Consider the following 22934-nt stretch of genomic DNA (forward strand, 5'->3'; position numbering starts at 1 on the left):
AAAGCTATGCCATGGGTATTTTAAATACACAGGGTCAACCACAGTGGACAGGTTTCAGCTGAGCTTTCAGACAAAGACAGATTACGAAGAAAGAGAGACTGGCTACTCCTGAATATTTTACCACTGATAATCTTATGAATAGCAGTGAAATACTATTAGATAGTGCCAGAATATTGAATACTGAAACATAAAGAGTACTAGAATATTTTCAGATAGAGTGCCAGAAGATGAGCCTTACAGGTTAGAAGGCACTCAAAATATGACTGGGGAAGAGCTGCCTCCTCAGAATAGAGTTGACCATGATGACGCAACTCGAGTAAAGCCCTTGGGACCTTTATTTGTTGATGGGACACAAAATCAAAATGAAGAGAAACAGCTGTAAACATCCATTAAGAATCGAAACATGGCACGTATGAAGTATAAATCTAAAAAAATTGAAAACTGTCGAAAGTGAAATGGAACGCATACATATCGATATGCTTGGTGGCATAGTGAGCTGAAATGGACTGATATTGGCCAGTGGGTATCTAATAGTCACCTGGTTTGCTATGCCAGGAATGACAAAGAGGAATTGAGTTGCATTCATCATCAAAAAGAACATATGAAGATCTGTCTTCAGTACAGGACTGTCTGTGATAGGATAATAACCATATACCTACAAGGAATACCAGTTAATACCATATTATCAAATCAAATTCATGCACCAACCATAAGGCTGTTGTTGTTCGGTGCCATCGAGTCGGTACCGACTTATAGCGACCTTATGCACAGCAGAATGGAACACGACCTGATCCTGGGCCAACCTCACCATTGTTGCCACACTTGAGTCCATCGATGCTGCCACCTGGCCAATCCATCATTGGGGATTTTCCTCTGACCCTCCACCTTACCAAACATGATATCCTCCTCCAGTGACTGGTCCCTCCTGACAATATGTCCGATGTATGAGAGACAAAGTTTGGCCATCCTGGCCTCCAAGGAGTACTCTGGCTGCACATCTTCCAACATGGGTCTGTTGGTTCTTTTGGCAGCCCATGGCACTTTCAATATTCTCCTCCAACATCATAACTCAAATGCATCAATTCTTCTACAGTCTTCCTTATTCACTGTCCAGCTTTCACATGCATATGAGGTTATTGAAAATACCATGGCTTGCGTCAGGTGCACCTTAATTCTCAAGCTGACTGACATCTTTGCTCTTCAACACTTTAAAAAGGTCTTGTGCAGCAGACTTGCCTAATGCAGTACATCGTTTGATTTCTTGACTGCTGCTTCCATGAGTGTTAATAGTTGATCCAAGAAGAATGAAGTCCTTGACGACTTCAATCTTTTCTCTGTTCATAAGATTTTTTTGTTGTTGTTGGTCCAGTGGTGAAGATTTTTGTTTTCTTTACATTGAGATATAATCCATACTGAAGGCTGTGGTCTTTGATCTAGTGATGATGAAATTGAAGAATTCTACCAACTTTTTCACTATGAAATTGATCAAACATGTAATCAAGATGTATTGATAATTATTGGAAATTGGAATGCAAAGGTTGGAAAAAGAAGTTGAAGGTTCAGTAGTTGGAAAATATGAATTTGGTGATAAAACTGATGCTGAAGATCGCATGATAGAATTTTGCAAGATCAGTGACTTCTTCATTCCAAATACCTTTATAGGACACCATAAAAGGCAATTATACACATGGACCTCAGCAGATGGTATGCACAGAAATCAAATTGACTACATTTGTGAAAATAAATGTTAGAAAAGCTCCATGTCATCAGTCAAAACAGGGCTACAGGCACTGTGGAACAGGCCATCAATTGCTCATAATGCAGGTTCAGGCTGAAGCTGACAAAAATTAAAATAAGTCCATGAGAGCCAAAATACGACCTTGAACATATCACCCCTGAATTTACAGACCATCTCAAGAAGAGATTTGATGCATTAAACACTATAAAGACTGGAGATCAGAAGAGTTGTGGGATGACAATCAAGAACATCATTTAGGAAGAAAGCAAAAGGTCATTAAGAAGACAAGAAAGAAGGATAAGACCAAAATGGATATCAGAAGAGACTCTGAACCTTGCACTCCAGAGTAGAGGTGCTAAAGCAAATAGAAGAAATGAGGAGCTAAAAGAACTGAATAGAAAAAATTTCAAAGGTCAGCTTGGGAAGACAGAGTCACATATTATAATGAAATGTGCAAAGACTTGAATTAGAAAATCAAAAGGGAAGAACATGCTCAACATTTCTCAAGCTGAGGGAACTGAAGAAAAAATTCAAGCCTCGATTTGAAATACTGAAGGAGTCTGGTAAAAATATTGAATGATGCAGAAAGCATCAAAAGAAGATGAAAGGAATACACAAAGTCACTGTACCAAAAAGAACTGGTCAATATTCATCCATTTCAAGAGGGAGCATTTGATAAAGAGCCAGTGACACTGAAGGAAGAAGTAAGTCCAGGGTGTTTTGAAGACACTGGCAAAGAACAAGGCACCGGGAATTGAAGGAATACAAACTGAAATCTTTCAACAAACTGATGCAGCACTGGAGGCAATCACTTATCTATGCCAAGAAGTTTGAAAGCTACCTGGTCATGTGACTGAAAGAGACCATATTTGTACCCATTTCACCAAGGTAACCCAATGGAATGCAGAAATCATCGGCAGTATTACATGTAAGCAAAATTTTGCTAAAGCTGTTTTACAAAAACAGCTGCAACCATATATTGACTGAGAACTTCCAGAGATTCAAGCCAGAGTCAGAAGAAGATGTAGAACAAGGGATATTAGTGCTGATATCAGATGGATGACATCTAATGTCTGGAAGCAGAGAATACCAGAAAGATGTTTACCTGTGCTTTTATTAACTATACAAGGGCTTTCAATTGTGTGTATCATGACAAACTATGGACAACTTTGTGAAGAATGAACATTCCAGAACACTTAATTGTGCTTATACGGAACCATGGGGCAGTTGCTTGAACAGAACAATCGAACACTGAATGATTTAAAATTAGGAAAGATGTACACCAGGGTTGTATGCTGAGCAAATAATTGGAGAAGCTGGATTATATGCAAAAACAAAAAACAAAAAACAAAAAGTGGCATAAGGATTGGAGGAAGACTAATTAACAACCTGTAATATGCAGATGATACAAAAGTGAAGAGGACTTAAAATACTTACTGATGAAGATCAAAGATCACAGCCTTCGATATTGCTTGCACCTCAATGTAAAGAAAACAAAAATCCTCACCACTAGACCAATAAATTAACACTCTTAACAATGGAGAAAAGATTGAAATTGTCAAAGACTTGATTTTGCTTGGATCAACCATCAATGCTATTGGAAGCAGCAATCAAGAAATCAGACGACATATTGCATTAGGCAAATATGCTACACAAGATCTCTTAGAGTGTTTAAGAGCAAAGATTTCAGTTTGAGGACTAAGGTGTGCCTGCCCCAAGCCATGGTATTTTTAGTAACCTCATAAACATGTGAAAGTTGGACATTGAATAAGGAACACCATAGAAGAATTGATGCATTTGAGTTACAGTGTTGGAGGAGAATATTAAAGTATCATGGATTGCCAAAAGAACAAACCAGTCTGTGTTGGAAGAAGTGCAGTCAGAATGCTCCTTGAAAGCCAGGATAGCCAGAATTTGTCTGGAAGGACTAGTCCCTGGAGAAGGATGTCATGATTGGTAAAGTGGAAGGTCAGAGAAAAAAAATATCCTCATCAAGATGGATTGGCCAATGATTGTGAGGTTGGCGCAGGACCAGGCAGTGTTTCGTACTGTTTTGCACAGGGTCATTATGAGTCAGTATGGATTCAGTGTTACCTAACAACAACAAATCATCATAATGTGAGCCACTCTCCCCAGGTAGGTCACAATCATTCTGTTGTCTGTCTGAAATTAGTCTGCAATGTTGCTGCAGATCCAGATTTAGAATATATTTCAGTACTAGTATCTTTTACTTTGGTAACATAACAGAGTTGGGCGTTAATGTTGGTAATGATAACATTTCAAGTTTGCTAAAGTTTTTAAAATATTTTTTTTTTCCTTCCAATGTTTGTCGTTTTCATGTTTCAGAATCTTCTCTTAGAAATCTACAGAAGTATAGGAGAGCCGGATAGCCTGTATGGCTGTGGTGGAGGGAAAATGTTACAACCCCTTACTAGGTAAATTGCATCTTTCTAGATAATGGTGTATGAAGGAATTAGTGCATGTAGAACTAAAAAATATTTTTAAAATCTTTCTTCTAGAATACGAACATATGAGCATGAAGCAATGTGGGGGAAAGCCCTAGTAACATATGATCTTGAGACAGCTATCACCTCATCAACTCGCCAGGCTGGAATTATTCAGGTGCTTTTATCCTCTGCTTTCATGATGTCATCATTAGTGTGATGCTGAGATTGTTTCAGAATATGATTGACTGTTTACACAATTACTTAAACTCTAGAGAAGGGAATGAAAGTAATCTGTTGTTCACACTTGTTTCATCAAGATATATATCAAAGTTGGACAGGACACTGATCTAAGAGACAGTATAAATGTGTTGATCATAATCTTGTTAGCTAATAGTAGGTGATATTTGTTTAACCAGGTGCCAATGTGTGCTGAGTGGTTTTTCTGGAAATTTGAATTCTACTTCTTGTCGTTTGTATTACAGTGGGTCCCAGAAACTGTCACTGGCTAATACTCCTTTGTTATTACTCCATCAGATATGACAGATTAGTGCCTTTGACTTCTATTTACAAGGGGGCTTTAAGAAGTTCAGAGGGAAATTTCAAAATTTTTTAATTCCATTTTTTCTCAAACTTTTGAAACTCCCCTGTATGTTTCTTTTGGGGGAACATACTAAGCAATATTTTATGATTTTAAGCAAAATTTTGAACTACTTGATTTTCTAAAAGTTACTTTTAATGTTTTTTTGCTGACTTTGGTTTCTTGAGTTTTCTCTTAATACTTTGGATTACTTAGCCTTTTTATTTTAAAAAACTTTTGCCCAGGCGCTGCAGAATTTGGGACTCTGCCATATTCTTTCCACCTATTTAAAAGGACTAGATCATGAAAATAAAGAGTGGTGTGCTGAACTACAGGAGCTTCACTACCAAGCAGCATGGAGGACTATGCAGTGGGACCACTGCAGTTCTGTCAAGTAAGGAGAAATCAGAAATTTGTTTCATTGCCCCTTCCCTCCCTAGTTCTTTGCATTCCTCTATCAGTGTAACAAGAATTGTGCTTTTATCTGTTATAGATGCTGCACGGTAAAAGTAGACCTAAAAACCTAAGTAGCAATTAGCCTTTAATATACATTGGCTTGAATTTCCTACTCTTGCTCCACTAGGGAAATTCCATCCCCATCTCCAAGATAATTGTTGAAAATAGAAACACAAAAAGCACTTTCTTTATAGGAATTCTCTCACTTACTGTTTATAGGCCCGAAGAATCCAAAGAAAGACACAGATATTTTGTTTTGTACTCTTACTGGCCGATGATACACAAAGGGCTGCTTGCTTTTATTTATGAAATTTTTTCTTACAAAAAAAAAAAAAAATCTGCTAAATTAGTAACACAGGAAGATACTATATAAGACCACTAAATTTTCTGAGTAAAAAGCCAAACACCTAGTCTAACAAAGGTTTCATATTTGTGTAGTCTTGAGGTATAAACGCTAAAAAAATTTAATCATGTTAATTAATTATATATTTAATTACCTTCAATGGAAAAAAAAATCTCATTAATCAGCATGTCTTTCAGATTTCAATAAGATTGCTATACATTAGAGATACACTTTAAAAGTTTTAAAATATTGTGCTCTGTGTGCTGGTACCTGCTTACCTATGTGAATCATCATGTGCCTCTCTTCCTTTGCCTGCACAGCCCTTCTCTCTTATTTATTGTCCATTTTCTTCAAGCCAGAATTATAAACACAGGGAGAGTAGGAACGTGATCAACTTTTCCACTAATGGATCCCCTTAATCTAGAATCTGGTTTTTAATCCCTGGCACGTAATATGAGGGTAAGTCAGAAATTACCCACACTCAGGATTTACTAAAACGCCCACCTATGTCCATGGCTGATGACAACATTGAGCGTGCATGTGAAGTGATTCTGTCGAATAGACTGGTGACAGTGGATTGTGTAGCAAGTCATTTGCAAATCAGCCATGGCTCTGCCAATGAAATAATCCACGACAGACTTGGGTTTCGAAAAGTTTGTGCAAAGTGGATACTGAAACAACTCACAGAAGAGCATAAACAGAAGTGTCTGGACATCTGCAGACTTCTTGTGTGGCACTGTAGGATCTGCACTGGACGGCTAACCACAAGGTTGTCATTTCAAGTCCAAGCTGCTCCACAGACACCCTGTACAGGGTCGCTATGAGTTGGAACCAACTGTATGGCACTTAACAACAGCAACTTGAAGGAAGGTAAAAGTTTCTCTACAAAAATAGTCACTGGTGACAAGAAATGGATTCATCACTATGAACCTGAGAGTAAACGGCAGAGTATGGAATGGAAACAGCTTCAATCTCTGACCAAGAAAAAGTCCAGAAGTCAGCCATCAGCTGGACAATTGATGCTTAGAGTTTTTGGGATTCTCAAGGGCCAGTATTGAAACATTATCAGGTAAAAGGTTCAACAATCAACAGTTCTCTTTACAGTGAGATGCTCACTGAAGAGCCGAATAAAGCCTAAACTTCTGATTAAATACAGAGGAAGCTGCTGTTCAAGAGTGTGACAGGCAATGTCCTCACACCTCTGCCCACAGTGTTGACACTCTACAGAAACTTGGTTTTGAGGTCTTAATGTATCCTTCCTATAGTCTTGATCTTGCTCCATCAAATCACTTGTTTGGTCCCATGAAAGCAGCCCTTCGAGGACAAAGCTTCACCTCTGATGAAGAAGTGAAGACAGCTGTGCATTCATGACTCGCAGCTCAGCCTAAAACATGTTTTTAATAAGGAAATACAAAAGCTTGTTGACAGGTGGACAAAGTGTACTCAAGGCGATTATGTCCAAAAATGATATATTTGTCTTTTCTAAAAGTTGATTAAAATACATTCTACAGCTATAGTGCAGGTAATTTTTTTACTTATTCTCATAGTATTCAGTAAATAAGAGTATGCCATGTTTAGGACCAGTCAGAAATCTGAGATATTTCCATATTTTCTGCTTACAGAATTTAAGTGACCAACAAAATTCTCTCAAGTTTTTACCAATATTTCTTGAAATGTGTTTTTCTCTCGCTTTTTTTTTTTTTTAATGTTTTATTGTGAATTATGTGATAGTTTATATGGGAGAACATTAATTTTACATGCATCCTATCATATATCATTTCATTGCCATGGTTACAATCCCCTCCATGCATCATCAACCAACCAAAGGGTATACCCTGCAAGCCTGCCACCGCGTGTCCCTCGGTTGTCAGCACACAGCCCCTCTCCCTCTCTGAGTCTAAAGTCCCCAACTGCTCCATCTCTCCACGTCATCGTCTCAGCCTTCATCTCAGGCATCACTGCTTCTCTGTGTAGGGTCCCACTCTCCACTCTTCTCCCTTGATGGTCCCAGGGACCTCCACTCCTAGACTGAAAAGTTAATCACTCCCCTCCTTGCTATAAAACGTCTACCTTTACATTTCCAACCCTCACAATCAGTCCTGATAACAATTATTCACTATTGTATCACAAGAGACCTATCTGCATTTCCTTTCATCAGCCCCACCTGGACAGATTTGCTACTACTCAGTGGAGATTCTACCTTCTTACACACCCTCTGAATATTGGTTCCCTCTTGAAAGCTTGTAAGCCAGTCACTTCTTGCCTTTGTAGCCTCCCACTTTGGGTAGCCAATGTCCAAGTTGCCCATCCCTATCTACTCTGTGTATGGAGGGGGTGGGAGAAATGTGTGTTTTTTTTTAAATGGAGAAATCTTCACTTTAGTTTTAGAATTTTGTCATTTGTCAAGTATCTATACACACGTTAGGATTCTCTGTTTTTCAATACCTTTATTTTTCTTTTAATTATCTCACAGCAAAGAAATAGAAGAAACCAGTTACCACGAATCTTTGTACAGTGCTCTGCAGTCTCTAAGAGATAGAGAGTTTTCCACATTTTATGAAAGTCTCAAATATGCCAGGTATGGTAAAAAGTTAAAGTAGTCCATTGTATTTTAGCATCTAACATCTTGTTTTCTTTTCTTGAAACTTGATGATTGGTGATGGGATGATGATGAAGTGGCTAGAATATTTCCTTGTCATTCCCTGTTCTTACCCCTCAGAAAATTCTCTTTGAGTCTCCAGGTAAGTTTTTCACTTTGCTGCCTCAAGGAAGCCTTTCCATTCCTTCTTTTGCTTCTTGGGACAGTTGCCTGAAAATTCTTATTTTATTTCATCTATTTAATAGTTACTTCTTTTAACATTAATGTACTAATTTATTAAATGGTGGCTAATAGTCAGTACTTAAGTTCATTTTGAGAAACAAATGTGATAATATATAAGGAAATTCTTAACTCTATAAAGAGTTAATTGAATATAATTTGTTAATTTTTGTTTGTCGTTAGTTACTGACCTAATATCCTATCTTTTATCGCAGAGACAGTATTTGCTACTGTTTAATTACTTGCTGTGTGCTAGCGACTGTTAGATTGTTTCCATATGTGTTCTCTAATCTTCAAATAACTCTGAAAGTGAAAAAACTTAGGCTCAGAGAAATCTGGTAGTGTATTTAAAGATACCCAGCCAGTAAATGACAGAGCTGGGATTTAGATCTAGATCTGTATGACCTAAATGTTTGTATTTTGTTTTCCACTGTGTTGTACTACCATTTGTGAACATTAGTAGTTAATAGATCAACAGCAAAGCCTGTAAGTACTCCTTAACAACAAACTTGAGTTTTCATCTCCTTGAAAGCCTTTTTTCATTGCCTTTTCTTTCTTGCCACTAGGGTGAAAGAAGTAGAAGAATTGTGTAAGGGTAGCCTTGAATCTGTGTATTCACTCTACCCCACCCTTAGCAGATTACAGGCCATTGGAGAGCTGGAAAACATTGGGGAGCTTTTCTCAAGGTGTGTGATCCCTATAACTTGGTAATCAATCCTAAAGTGCTACTTTTGTGTTTTACAACAATGCTTTTAAAAACTAGAAACTATGTAGAGACCATGGGTTGAAATCAGCTCGACTCCACGACACACTTAACAACAACAACAATGTAGAGACCAGCTATAGGTTCACTTCCTTGATCAAAAATAAAAGTTGACTAGCCTAGTGATCTGTGGTCTTATTAAAAGAAACAATTTTTTTAAATCTTTATTGTAAAAATGTGTTTCTAAAATTCAGCCTGATTGCACCTTTTTTCCTGTTTTACCAAAGATAAAGTAATTTCCTCATTGTTCCTTGCTTGTAGTACATTGTACCCCATTCTGTTTTACAAATTACAAATGGTTCATTTTACATAGATTCCACCATGCTAGCCCAGGAATATTCTCTTGCAAATTATACCCCCAGTGTCTTTCCTGGTGGCTGATGGTTAGGCTAATAATCTGTGTATGTGTATCCAGTGAATGCCAGGTGTTTAGGGACCTGTTACAAAAGTGAGAAGAAAGAGAACCAGTGACACAGAAGATGAGTTAGAGCAGTTACTCAGGATGTTGTAGATCTAAGTTACTTTGAAAAAATCACTTCACTTTTTAGGGCCTCCGTTTCTTCATTTCTGAAATAAGGGTTTTGTACTTCAGGATCTCTGGCTGACTGGCTGTGTGCCGTGGAGTGGGTTCTGACTCATAGCGACCCTGTACAGGGTTTCCGAGGCTGTAAATCTTCATGGAAGCAGAACGTCTCATCTTTCTCTTGCAGAACAGCTGGTAGTTTTGAATTGCTGTCCTTGCGGTTCGCAGCCCGATTCGTAACCACTACGCTACCAGAGCTCCTTGTGCTTTAGGAGTAGGGAGAAGGAAAAACTTTCCAAGTCCTAAATGTTTTCGTGCTTGTTTTTTCCAACGTTGTATTACCAAAGAAAAGCCATTGACATGGTTCTGGTGTGCCTCGAGAGTAAGATCGAAAATGCTTTCTATTCTCATTGATAATTACTAAATTAGCAGTTCTTACTGCCAGAATGTATGTATTTTTCCTTTAAATGAAAGATTTTTTTGTACCAAAAAAGAATATAGAATTCCTCAAAAAATCTCTAAACACTAATGCCAGCTCTTTTTCTGGTGGACAAATTAAAGGCCAGGGGAAAGTTTGATGAACTGGTGAACTAATGCTTATGTTCTAGGGCTGCGGTCCTTAACGTTCTCTTAGGGATTTCTGTGCGTCCCCATGACCTATTCGGAGTCCATAAAACTATCATTAAAATTACATTGGTGGTGGTGGTATGCCGAGGAGTCAGTTCCGACTCATAGTGACCCTATATAGGTTTTCCAGGGCTATAAATCTTTACAGGAGCAGAAAGCCTCATCTTTCTGCCACCGAACCACCGGTAGTTTCAAACTGCTTACCTGGAGGTTAGCAGCTCGACTCATAAGCACTATGCTAACAGAGGTCCTTGTAATTACCTTAATTTGTTATTTATTTCTCATTCTCATCATTTGGTTGAGCTGTTCAAGAAGAATATCCCTAATTCTCTGAAAAGCCTATTAACAGACTCCCCTCTTTCTCAACTACATATCTGTGTCTGGCTACACCTTTTAAATAAATTTCAGCCAGAACATCAGCATATCACAAACTGAACGTAGAAACAGAGATGAGAATCCAGCTTGTTTTTATTAAGCCAGACTTTAAAGAGACTTGCTAATATGTAAAACAGTGCCACACTTCGTACCAAATGTTTTGATTGTGGAAATTATTTCTTTTTCTTAAAGGGTGGTATTTGTGATGTGTATAGTAGATTTGGAGTCCTGATGTGGCACTCTAGGATAAACACTATACTGCTAACTGCAAAATTGGTGATTCAAACCCTCCAGCTGCTCTTTGGAAACCTTACACAGGGTCACTATGAGTTGGAACTTATCAATGGCACTTAACAACAGCAACAACATAGTAATTTACTGCTTTTTAAAATATATTAATCAATTTTAGCTTTTCCTCAGTTGTAATTTCTAATATGGTAAATAACAGTTCTTTAGAATGCTTTTAAAAGTGTAAAAGTTTTTGGAAACTGAAAGGTTGAGAACTACTGCTCTGAGTTCATTTTAGGAAGTTTTGCTTCCTGTGAATTTATTTTTGTGTTTTAGCTGTTCGTTGTAAATTGAGTGAAGGTTTACAGAGCAGACCATCAGTTTTGCATTCAACAATTCATACTCATTTTGGTTTCTGTCACTGATTGCACTCCCCTCAGTGTAACCTCACTTATTGTGCTTCGTCTCTGTTGTTTCCTGTTTCCATCCTTAACCCTGCTGAATTTGTGTTATAGTTTCCTTCTCTCTCAAGCAATTGAAAGTGCTGTGGTTTCCTTTCTAGTCACCACCTCATCTTCTTAGTCTCCTTGCTTCTTTATTTTTCTCAGCACAGTAGTTCTGAAACGTTGGATAGTATTGCTTGGTAAATGGTTTTTTTGAACATCTGGAAGGCATATTCATATATACTAGCTTTACAATATGCACTTTCTCTTTCTGTAGTAAATAATGTTGGTAAAATGACACTTGGAGCAGTTTCCAGCTTTTCCTTCATTGGGTTACAGTTTAAAGACACTGCACTTATACATACTCTGCCTGATGGGCAGAGTAGGGAGTTTGTGAATTTATTTCCTTGCTAACACATCCTTTTGTCCATAGGAATCTTTATAAAGTAGACCTAGAGGCATAGTCTTCTGTATGATAGGCCTGTGTTATGACTGACTATATTCTCACTTCAGAAGAAAACTTATTCACAAGGGGTGCTTTTTATAAGGTTGAAAAGTTTTTCTAAAGGAAATCTTTAAACATGTTTATTATTCGGCATCTTTTACTGACCCACCGAGATCTGACCACATCCTCATAGCAATTTGTAGTTTTCTAAAATTTGGTCCATATTTAAGAGTATTTAGAAGTTCCAGTATTATTACTTTAAAATTCCTTTGTGCTTTGACTTAAGTTTCAGAACTCACATAATAACGTCATCCATTTTTTTAATTTTCATTTTTCTTGTTTGCATGAACTAATGAGTTGGCCTTCAGATCAGTCACGGATAGGCAACTCTCTGAAGTATATTATAAGTGGCAGAAACACTCGCAGCTTCTCAAGGACAGTGACTTTAGTTTTCAGGAGCCTGTCATGGCTCTACGCACTGTCATTTTGGAGATCCTGATGGAAAAGGAAATGGAAAACTCGCAAAGAGAATGTTTTAAAGATATTCTAACCAAGCACCTTGTAGAACTCTCTATACTGGCCCGAACTTTCAAGAACACTCAGGTAATAGGATTTGAAACTGTTTCATCTCACTGCCTTACTTCCCTTTTTTTACTCAAAAAACAGGAAAGCATGAGTTTAAAAGAAATGTCATGGAGAGATCACTATTAATATATTGTATAATGTAATTGAAATTTCCTGTTTTAGAATTAGACAGACATGGATATAAACCATGGGCAAGGTATTCATGTTTTTTAAACCTCAATTTCATGATTATAAAATGAGAAGAAGCCTAACTCACTATATTGATAGCAGTTTAGTTATTTTGATGTACTCTGTGTGTGAATAGAGACAGATAAATAGGCATGCAGGGTTAGGGGTGGAAGGCAGGCAGAGATGCTTAACACAGTTCCTCAAAAATAGTAAGTGCTTACTGAATAGTAAATAGTTGGTATGGCCCTGTAGGATAAGCACTGGACTACTAACCGCAAGGTCAGTGGTTCAGAACTACCAGTCCCCCTCAGAAACCCTATACAGGGTTGCTATGAGTTGGCACCTACTCAACGACATGCAACAAGTGAATGTTGTTATTAAATGCCATCGAGTTGGTTCTGACCCACAGAAACCCTGTAAAGGGTTTGCGAGGAGTGGCGAGTGAGCTTGAACCGCCAACCTTGAGGTTCAAATGACTGCAGTCCGGTGCATTAACCCGCAGCTCCACACCAGGACTCCAATAATTGAATAGTAGTTGGTATTTTCATTATTATTAGGAGTAGTAATAGTAATAACATTCACTCCCATATGTCATTTTCATTTCAGCTCCCTGAAAGGGCAATATTTCAAATTAAACAGTATAATTCAACTAGTTGTGGAGTGTCTGAGTGGCAGCTGGAGGAAGCGCAAGTGTTCTGGGCAAAAAAGGAGCAGAGTCTCGCACTGAGTGTTCTCAAGCAAATGATCAAGAGATTGGATGCCAGTTGTACAGAGGTTACTTTCTTTGATTGACACTGCTTTAGCATATTAAAGGCTTAAAATGATGATCCATGAATAAGAATTTGCCAAAAAAAAAAGAGTCTTGAAAATTAATACTTATAAAAGAAGTTTAGAAAGCATCTGTTTTCCCTATTCTCAACAATTCTATCAGTTTATCATATCTTGTATAGCATTGGGATAAATTTAACAAATTAAAATTTTTTCTGTAGAATTTAAAAAGGATACGTGGGAAGCATAAAATATGGAACAGCTATTTGTGTCGTTGGTCATGGTGATTATGTGCTTTGGAGTTGGTTTTGACTCATAGCGACCCTGTACAGGGTTTCCAAGGCTATAAATCTTCATGGGAGCAGAAAGCCTCATCTTTCTCCCATGGAACGGCTGGTAGTTTCGAACTACTGACCTTGAGGTTAGCAGCCTAACTCATAACCACTATGCTACCAGAGTTCCTTTTATGTAGCACGAAAAACATGGAAGTGTGAATACATGAGAAGATGAAAGTAAAAATCAGAAATGAAGTGGGACAATTAAATTGTCAAGCCAAAATTGAATTATATATTTTAAATTGTACCGATGATGTATTATATGTTTTAAGTTTTGTTTTCCTTACACAGTATGAACCTACCCAAAAACTGTTATATGCAGAATGTTTGAGGGTTTGTGGGAACTGGCTAGCAGAAACTTGCTTAGAAAATCCTGCAGTCATCATGCAGACCTATCTGGAAAAGGTAAGCTTTGGAGCAACCCTTGAGGTATTTGTTTAATATGAATACACTTAGTCTTTTCCCAAGGCCAAATGTATTTCAGAAGCAAATAAAAATAGGAATTCCTTTTCATTTCTGTGGTGGCTCAGCATAGTCTTTAGGTCAGAATGAAACAGAATGCTACAGAAGAAGGGACATATTTTGAAAGTAAGTTCAAGTGGGTATCCTCTCTCCTCCCTATCTCCCCCCACTACCACTAAGTACTCTTTCACTTTGATCATTTCTCTGTGTATTCATGTAGAGAAATAGCTGACTAAAGAATATGTTTCTCCCTCGTAATTCTTTTTAGTAGTACTAATTTTGGAAATAGCTACTATACTAAATAGTATAACAAGCAAAGCATAATGTGATTGCCCTTAAGTTTTAAAGAGGACCTTGCTCCGAGATAATATTTAAACCTTAAACTAATAGTATCCCCTTAAACTCTTCTTGAAACTTAACAGTAGGTTAGTAACCAGTTGAAAAGGTCTGCCATGAACATTATACTTTTTTGTTGTTGTTATGTGCCGTCAAGTCAGATCAGATCCACAGCGACCCTACGCAGGGTTTCCGAAGAGCAGCTGGTGAGCTTGAACTGCCAACCTTGCAGTTCAAACAGCTTTGCAGTCTGGCACATTAACCCACAGTGCCACACCACACACAGTTCCTTAGGAACTGCTTACATGAGATCAAATTGGCAACTTGAAAGGTTAGGTAGGAAACTCAGTGGGGCAGTGAGTTTATATTAATCGTTGTGGGTTATTTCTTCACTGTCAGCCATTTTGAAAAGTTGAGAAAACACTGTACTTCATAAAGTTGCGCTACGTTGTTGCTGTTAATTGCCATTGAGTTAGTTCCAACTCATAGCGACCCAGTCTAGGGTTTCCGAGGAGCAACTGGTGGGTTTGAGCAGCCAACCTTATGGTTCAAACTGACTTTGCAGTCCAGTTCATTAACCCACAGCGCCACACCAGGACTCCATACATACACATATATTTATGAAACCTTAATGTGGGCATAACCTTGATCTAGGGGACTCTTTACAGTCAGATCTATTTGGTATTTGTAACTGAAGTATAAATGGGTTATGTTTTCTTGAAGGCAGTGGAAGTTGTTGGAAATTATGATGGAGGAAGCAGTGATGAGCTTAGAAATGGAAAAACGAAGGCATTTCTCTCATTAGCACGGTTCTCAGATACTCAGTACCAGAGAATTGAAAACTACATGAAATCATCAGAATTTGAAAACAAGCAAGCTCTTCTGAAAAGAGCCAAAGAGGAAGTGGGCCTCCTTAGGGAACATAAAATCCAGACTAACAGGTAACTGCTTATCTAGAAGGGACAATTTTTCCATGTTCACCAATTAATTGACTGACTACATGTGAACTTGTAATGTAGAAAACTAAAGCTTGACATAAGTACACATATTGCCTTGGGTGCACAGTGCTTAATCAAGGCTTAAATGAGGAAGACATTGACACGTGCTGTTTTTGAAGAATCCTTGTCCACTTCTAAGTTCATTGTAGAGGGGTCAGCTCTATTTTTCTTGTTGTTTTTTATTTGTTTTTGTTGGTATCAGAGTTCAAAAGAAATATTGAAATCAAATACAGAAAAATTAGCTATTTGCATGTAATTACATCCCTTTATTCAAGTTTGCCTTTATCTATTTTTACTGTAAATAGAGATAAAGTTAACTAAATAGGTAGAGTAGAGCCCATTTTGTCTTCAGTTGCCTAGGGTGACTTGTGAATTGCAAAGTTCATGAGAAAGTCAAGTTTTTGTCTTATTATTCAAATTTACTTTTCCTCTTGGGCACTGGGATGGATTATCGAACTATCAAGTAAGCACAGGTTTACTTGTGCTTGCTTGCTAATTTATAATTTTCACGAATTTCACGTGTTTCAACGTATCCTTGATCTGGTGAAAACTTGACTACTGACTGGTTGTTAAGTTGTTGTTAAGTGCTGTTGAGTAGGTTCCAACCCATAGCGACCCTGTATAGGGTTTCCGAGGAGTAGGTAAGCATAAGTAATCTGTGCTTTCCTTGCTTACTGTGTACTCTGCCCCTCTCAGTAATTGTAAATTTGAAAAGTGGCTTTGATTCTGTAGGAAGGTACTGTGGAGTTAGGAAGAGAGGCAGATGCCAGATTCTAGAAGCAGAATCTTTGATATGGAGAAAAATGTGAAATTGTTCACTACAGATTAGTTAAGTAAGCACAAGTAAATCTGTTATCCCTGTTTATTGAATAATCTGACACTGGGTAGACATCTGAGTTTTCATTTATGGTGTATATCATGTATGATTTTGTAGGTCTGTAAAATTTATGACTTTTGTGTTTTGCTTTAATTATTCATTGCAAGATACACAGTAAAGGTTCAGCGAGAGCTGGAGCTGGATGAATGTGCACTCCGCGCACTGAGAGAGGATCGTAAACGTTTCTTATGTAAAGCAGTAGAAAATTACATTAACTGCTTATTAAGTGGAGAAGAGCATGATACGTGGGTATTCCGACTTTGTTCCCTCTGGCTTGAAAATGCTGGAGTTTCTGAAGTCAATGGCATGATGAAGGCAAGTCTTTTCATTCAACTTACCATTCTACCCTTTGTTTTAAAAGATTGGACATACACCCTTCAGGGTCAGGAATCAACTCACCTGCAGGTGGTTAGCTGGTTATAGCTCTAGTATTTAACTCCTTGCTCTACACATAAGTACTTAATAAGTTGTAATGATGCAACTATGTATGGAGGTGAGAAAATTTCTGTTACTTTGTAATTACCGTAGGATAGTGAATTATGAATGCTAGATTAGAGGAATTGTAAAACACTGCCATCGAGTGAATTCTGACTGTTAGTAACTAGTCCCTTAGGACAGAACAGAGCTGCCCCCACAGGGTTTCAGAGACAGTAACTCTTGATGGGAGCAGACAACCTCATATTTCTTTTGTGGAGTGGCTGGTGGGTTCTAACTGCTAACCTTGTGGTTAACATCCCAACTCAGCCTGCTGTACCACCAGAGCTCCTTGGGGAATTAGAAAGCAATTAAAACGATGTGATCACACATACTTCACCCTGAATTACTTTTGTAAATGGAAAATATGTATATATTTTTAAAGAGAATACCAAGACAGAAGTATTTCATAAATATTTAAACTTTATTTTAGTGACAGTTTACTAGTTGCCATCGATACTGACTCAATGCAAGTCCGTGTGTGTCAGAGTAGAATTATGCGCCTTAGGGTTCAGGGGCAGGAGATTTGGAAGTAGACCATCAGTCCTTTTTCTCAAGGTACCTGTAATAGGTGGATTTGAACTTCTAACCTTTTGATTAGCAACAAGTAGTTAAAATCATTCATCTGTGTTAATTGTTTATACTGCCCAGAGACTCCAGTCCTAGACTACCCAGTGTTAATACACCAGTGAAAATGGTGTTTAAACAATCTATAGTATCAGTCAGCTTGAAGCTAAAAAGTAAAATGATTCTCCTGGATGCAAAAAATTAGTGAACTCAAAATAGGAACAATCAGTGTCTCTGCTGCTTGCACACACTAACGTCTGTTACTTTTGGCATATAGGGAAAAGATAATGGTCCCATTTTAGTGTGCAACAACTTCTTAGGAGTCAAGGTCAAATAGTCCTCAGACCAAAATCTGTCCTCCTTGTACTCATAAGGATACAATATTCAGCTACTCTGAATATGGTTTAATTTAGGACCAAATACTTTGGCATACCAGTAAATCAATCTGGAAAACCCATTAGCAAGGATAAATGACAATGAAAAAAATATAGCTAATGAAGTTTTGTGAGCAACCACTAGATAGTTGTATAGCTAACTTATAAGTTGCATGGGTGTGAAAATATTTGAAGTATTTTGTTTCTTAACCCCGTTTGGTTTTTCTTTAATGATAGAAAGTTGGAATGAAGATTCCATCATACAAATTTTTGCCTCTTATGTACCAATTGGCTGCTAGAATGGGAACTAAGATGATGGGAGGCCTAGGATTTCATGAAGTCCTCAATAATGTAAGTAAACCTGAAAATCAAAATCTAACCATTACTTTTCTATTACTAGCTGTAGTATAGTACTTACTACTATTCCAGTCTAACTGGAAATAATTAATAACAATAAATTTTCTTTTGTTTCATTTCTCTCCACATAAGTTGTTCATTTTCTCTCTCTCTCATTTATCCTGTGCCTCTCTGTCTCTCTCAGACAGGTAACAACCCACTACAGTATATGATACCTTAACACATTTTCATGTTAACAAAATGAAAGAAAAAAGTTTCCATTCTCGTGTAGATTTTGTATTTTTTGTTTATTTACATAAAACTAACAGTTCTTAATTTTCTGACAGCTCATCTCTAGAATTTCAATGGATCACCCTCATCATACTTTGTTTATTATACTGGCTTTAGCCAATGCAAATAAAGATGAATTCCTGACCAAACCAGAGGCAGCAAGAAGGAGTAGAATAACAAAAAATGCACCCAAACAAAGCTCGCAACTTGATGAGGTATTTGGATTAAGCATATCTTTTTGAATTGTGGTATTCATTGTTTCCCAGAATATTCTTTTCTTATGCCTCAGAGAGTCTAAGAATCTGTGTTCCTGACAGTATTCAGTTTTAAAATTATTTGTTATGAGACTAACTAAAATTATTTCATGATTTTTGAATACTTCTGAAAACATTTAAAAAATCTGTTGCTGTTGAGTCAATTCTGACTCTTTGTAATACTATAGGGTGGAGCAGACTGCCCCACGTGGTGTTCCCAGACTAGAAATCTTTACAGGAATTGACAGCCTCATTTCCCTCTGTGGAGTGGCTGGTGGGTTAGAACTGCAAACCTTTCTGTTAGCAACCAAGCACTTAACCACTGTGCCACTAGGGCTCCTTCACAAAGCATAGGAATACAAGTCGTATTTTTTTTTCTTTATAGCAATGGACAAAGAGGGAAAAAAAAGATTTCAAGGCATGTAAATCCTTGACACTTGACACAATCATACTTATGATGTATTTCACTCATAAGGTGACTGTTTTGTTTATATCTGAGGAATTACAGTTCTTATTTTCCTTAGATCTGTATATAAATCCTGGTTTTTCATTTATTACAACTAGTTTAAATGTTGTATATTTCCTTGTGTAATAATTTTTTGTTGCTTTTTTTTTTGTTTAATAGGATAGAACTGAAGCTGCAAACAAAATAATACATACTATCAAAAGTAGGAGACCTCAGATGGTCAGAAATGTCGAGGCACTTTGTGATGCTTATATTCTCTTAGCAAACTTAGATGCCACTCAGTGGAAGACTCAGAGAAGTATGTGTTTGAAAGAATGAGTGTTGTTGTGTTATTCTCTATAAAGAATTTGAGAGTCTAATGTGTAAATCTGTTTAAAATCAGACAGTGTTATGCTGCACATATGAAGGTTCTAATGAGTACATGATCCCCAAACTTGATATTTACCTAATTGCTTCAACACCTCTCAGTTACTTTTTTACTTAGTATCTCTTGGCAACTGATAGGTGAGTTTACTCAAGGAGCATTGGTGGTTCCATGGTAGAATTCTCGCCTTTTGTATGAGATGCCCAAATTCGATTCCTGACCAATGTACCTGCTGAAGCCCAGCTACCATTCATCTGTCACTGGAGGCTTGCCTGTTCCTATGATGCTGAACAGGTGTCAGTGGAGCTTACAGACAAAGACAGCCTAAGAAAGGCCTGCCTATCTACTTCCAAAATAAAAGCCTGTGAAAACCTCTGGGTTACAGCAGTTTGTTCCCATTGTACATGGGGCCATCATGAGTTGGGGGCCGCTAACAACACTAGGGGAATGATTTGATTTCTCCTGGTAATCTTCTGATACAAATACTTGTTTCAAAGAATTGTATAGTGGGAAGTTCATTAAATAAGTAACTGGATAATTAAGAATTTCCAGGGTTGAAGGATTTTTTGTTTTGTTTTGTTTTTAAATGACATTGGTTATTCACTGTGCTCTACAACTCAAATTGACATATAAGGTCTAATAACCATTTTCTCCTTAGGTGCTAGCATTTACAGTTAACCCATGTCTTTTCCTGTTGTCTTCTGGTCAAATTATTATAAGCTGTTATAATATTTGGTTATGTGGCTAGTCTCTAAATGTGTGTTGACTTAAAACTATCTCGTTCCCATACTTTTAATAAGCTTATTCCTTTTTCTGTTCAGAATCCTATATTCAAGTTTGAGTTCTCAATTACTTTAAAATAAGAATGAGACTTCACATAGTGTTTCTTGATGAAACAACGAGTATCGTACATCCTATAATCAAATTAATGGTAACGTGTTGGGAATACATATCCATGTGCTATGCAGATTCTCATGTGGTCTCTCCTTTGCACTCTGACCTAATTGCTAGTGCAGATGATCTACAGATTTTATCTGTGGCCCATGTTTACCATTGCTGTGCTTTGACCCAGAGCTACCTAGTGTTCCAAGCCCTGGTTCTTTATTTCTGAAATCAGGGACTAAACCACAGATTTAAAAGTTGGGGCTTACAGCATCTGCTGAATACTCCTGCTTTATGTAATCATCATTGTGTTCCTCAGTTTGCAAATGTCACTAAAATCTCTTCATTTTAAATGCAGAAGGCATAAATATTCCAACAGACCAGCCAATTATTAAACTTAAGGATTTAGAAGATGTTGTTGTCCCCACTATGGAAATTAAGGTAATGTAATACTAGCTGTTTGATGTTTTAAAATATTTTCTTCTTCATTTAGTTGAACAGTTTTTTTTTGTGGTAGGTCAAAATTGGTTAAATATTGGCAGTTTCTTATGGTTCAGCTTATAGGTTTTTTCTTTATTCGAGTCCTTTCACCTGAGCTTTAAAATACTCAGAGACCTTTCCTGATTTCTTTTTCTTTTCCTTTAGTCTTATACCTCCCACCTCTCTTATGAAAGAAGGTCTAGGTGACTTGGCTAGAGGAACCATATGCTTATGCCAATATTCATTTTTACTGGCAAGAAAGTTTCTAATTGTTCTATATTGGTTTTAAAAATTTTATGTGCATTAAATTGACTGTGTTGTTGTTGTTGTTATGTGCCATGGAGTCTGTAGTGCATACAGTATTGCACTATTTATATAGGTAGTCCTGGTGTGATTGGTGAAACATTAGTTGGTATTTTCTTTCTGGTTTAGTTGAAACTTTATTTTTATTTGAATTATTACCAGTAAGGAAAATATATAGGAAGAAAAACAGTTGCCCATTTATCTATTGTAATACTTGTGTGGTATTGTAGGATAAGTACTGGACTGTTAACTGCAACTTTGGTGCTTCAGACACACCAGCCACTCCTCAGAAACCCTACACAGGGTCGCTATGAGTCAGAACCGACTTGACAGCACTTAACAACAACAACGACTTACAGACATGATCTATTTAGCTATGTCATCATGATTGTTTACTGCTGTAGAAATACCATACTAGGAAGAATATGTATAACAATAATTATTTTAGTTGAGAAAAGTATCACTTTACCTACATCACAAATCTCACCTTTGCAGTTTAGTGTTTCCTATCTGTAGTTATTTGATTTGAATGTAGCTTCATTATATAGATTAACATCTTTTCAACTATATCAGCTAAGTTACTTAGCTGAATATTTCCTGAAAATGCCTGGTTTAGCAATTAGGACATTGAAAACTCCCCTTTACCTTTCTCCAAAATTTAACTGGTTAATGTTGTTGAGAAGAATTTTGCTATTTCTCAGATGACACAGTGGCAGTAATTGGCAAGACCTGGATCTTGTTTTTTCAGTAGCTTTTTGGCAACTCTATTCTAACTCTTGAGGCTTTCTGCTCCCATAAAGATTTATAGCCTCATAAACCCTGTACGGGATCGCTATGAGTTAGAACCGACTCCAGGCACATAACAACAACAACAACATTCTAACTCTATATATCCTGGCTTTAGTGAGAGATTTTTAGGTTGTGTTATTTATGTATCACTTCTTAAAACCTTTCCAATGACAATTTTATATCTTTTATTTAAATAAGATAGTAAAATTATAGTTCCAGTTCTTATCCAACACCATGTTGCCAGTTATTTCCCTGTTTGAAAATTGTCTTATATAACTAATTTGTCTTTAAGTGCAAATAATGTATCTAACCTTTTATTATATTTATACTTGCTATTAGGTGGACCCCACAGGAAGGTATGGAAATCTGGTGACTATACAGTCATTCAAAGCAAAATTTCGTTTAGCAGGAGGTTTAAATTTACCAAAAATAATAGATTGTGTCGGCTCCGATGGCAAGGAAAGGAGACAGCTGGTTAAGGTGAGCTTCTCTCTTTTCTAGTGTGGTTCTTAGAGAGTTAATGACTTTACTGTCAAAGGGAAACGTTAATTGATATTTTCTTCCTGCTTTATTTGGATCTTGATGTTTATTAGGAATTATTATCAATAAGGAAAACTTATAAGAGGAAATACATTATTTTCTAGAACCAGAATACTTGCCTTCATCTTTTTGTGTCTCTCAAAAGATCATTATTGTGATGATTGAAGTAAAGGAGTACTGTTAGAATCTGCAGGCATGATGAGATCAATTATCAGTTTCCTTGCTTTGAAGTATTTTGGTGGTTGGTGCTTACTTCCTTGAATAGCACAAGGTGAAGGCCCTTGGTTCAGTATAGTGAAGACTGTGCTAAAGTGCTTATGAATATACCAGAAAAGGACAGCATTCCTCCTTTCCTGACTTTTCAGAAGCTCTTTTGTTCCCTGCTGGGGAATAGTGAAGGAGCCCTAATGGCTCAGCAGATTTAACATGGGGCTACTAACTGAACGGTCAGCAGTTTAAAGCCACCAGCTGCTCTTCCAGAGAAAGATGAGGCAGTCTGCTT

The 22934-nt window shown here is 37.2% G+C and overlaps 1 protein-coding gene across 1 annotated transcript in view; it reads left to right on the forward strand.

Annotated features, from left to right (window-relative positions):
• ATM (ataxia telangiectasia mutated) overlaps positions 1-22934 on the forward strand; it is a 136138-nt gene that overhangs the window by 87731 nt on the left and 25473 nt on the right. Inside the window, exons 40-54 of the mRNA XM_006833800.1 lie at positions 4085-4173; positions 4258-4360; positions 5008-5156; positions 8035-8139; positions 8946-9065; positions 12152-12386; positions 13143-13310; positions 13931-14044; positions 15161-15378; positions 16420-16631; positions 17969-18078; positions 18411-18569; positions 19234-19372; positions 20679-20761; positions 22232-22372. Coding sequence (XP_006833863.1) covers positions 4085-4173; positions 4258-4360; positions 5008-5156; positions 8035-8139; positions 8946-9065; positions 12152-12386; positions 13143-13310; positions 13931-14044; positions 15161-15378; positions 16420-16631; positions 17969-18078; positions 18411-18569; positions 19234-19372; positions 20679-20761; positions 22232-22372 — 2145 coding nt within the window. The remainder of the gene's footprint in view (positions 1-4084; positions 4174-4257; positions 4361-5007; positions 5157-8034; positions 8140-8945; positions 9066-12151; positions 12387-13142; positions 13311-13930; positions 14045-15160; positions 15379-16419; positions 16632-17968; positions 18079-18410; positions 18570-19233; positions 19373-20678; positions 20762-22231; positions 22373-22934) is intronic.

The sequence above is a fragment of the Chrysochloris asiatica genome, unplaced genomic scaffold (assembly GCF_000296735.1).
Source record: "Chrysochloris asiatica unplaced genomic scaffold, ChrAsi1.0 scaffold00008, whole genome shotgun sequence".
NCBI classification, from domain to species: Eukaryota; Metazoa; Chordata; class Mammalia; order Afrosoricida; family Chrysochloridae; genus Chrysochloris; species Chrysochloris asiatica.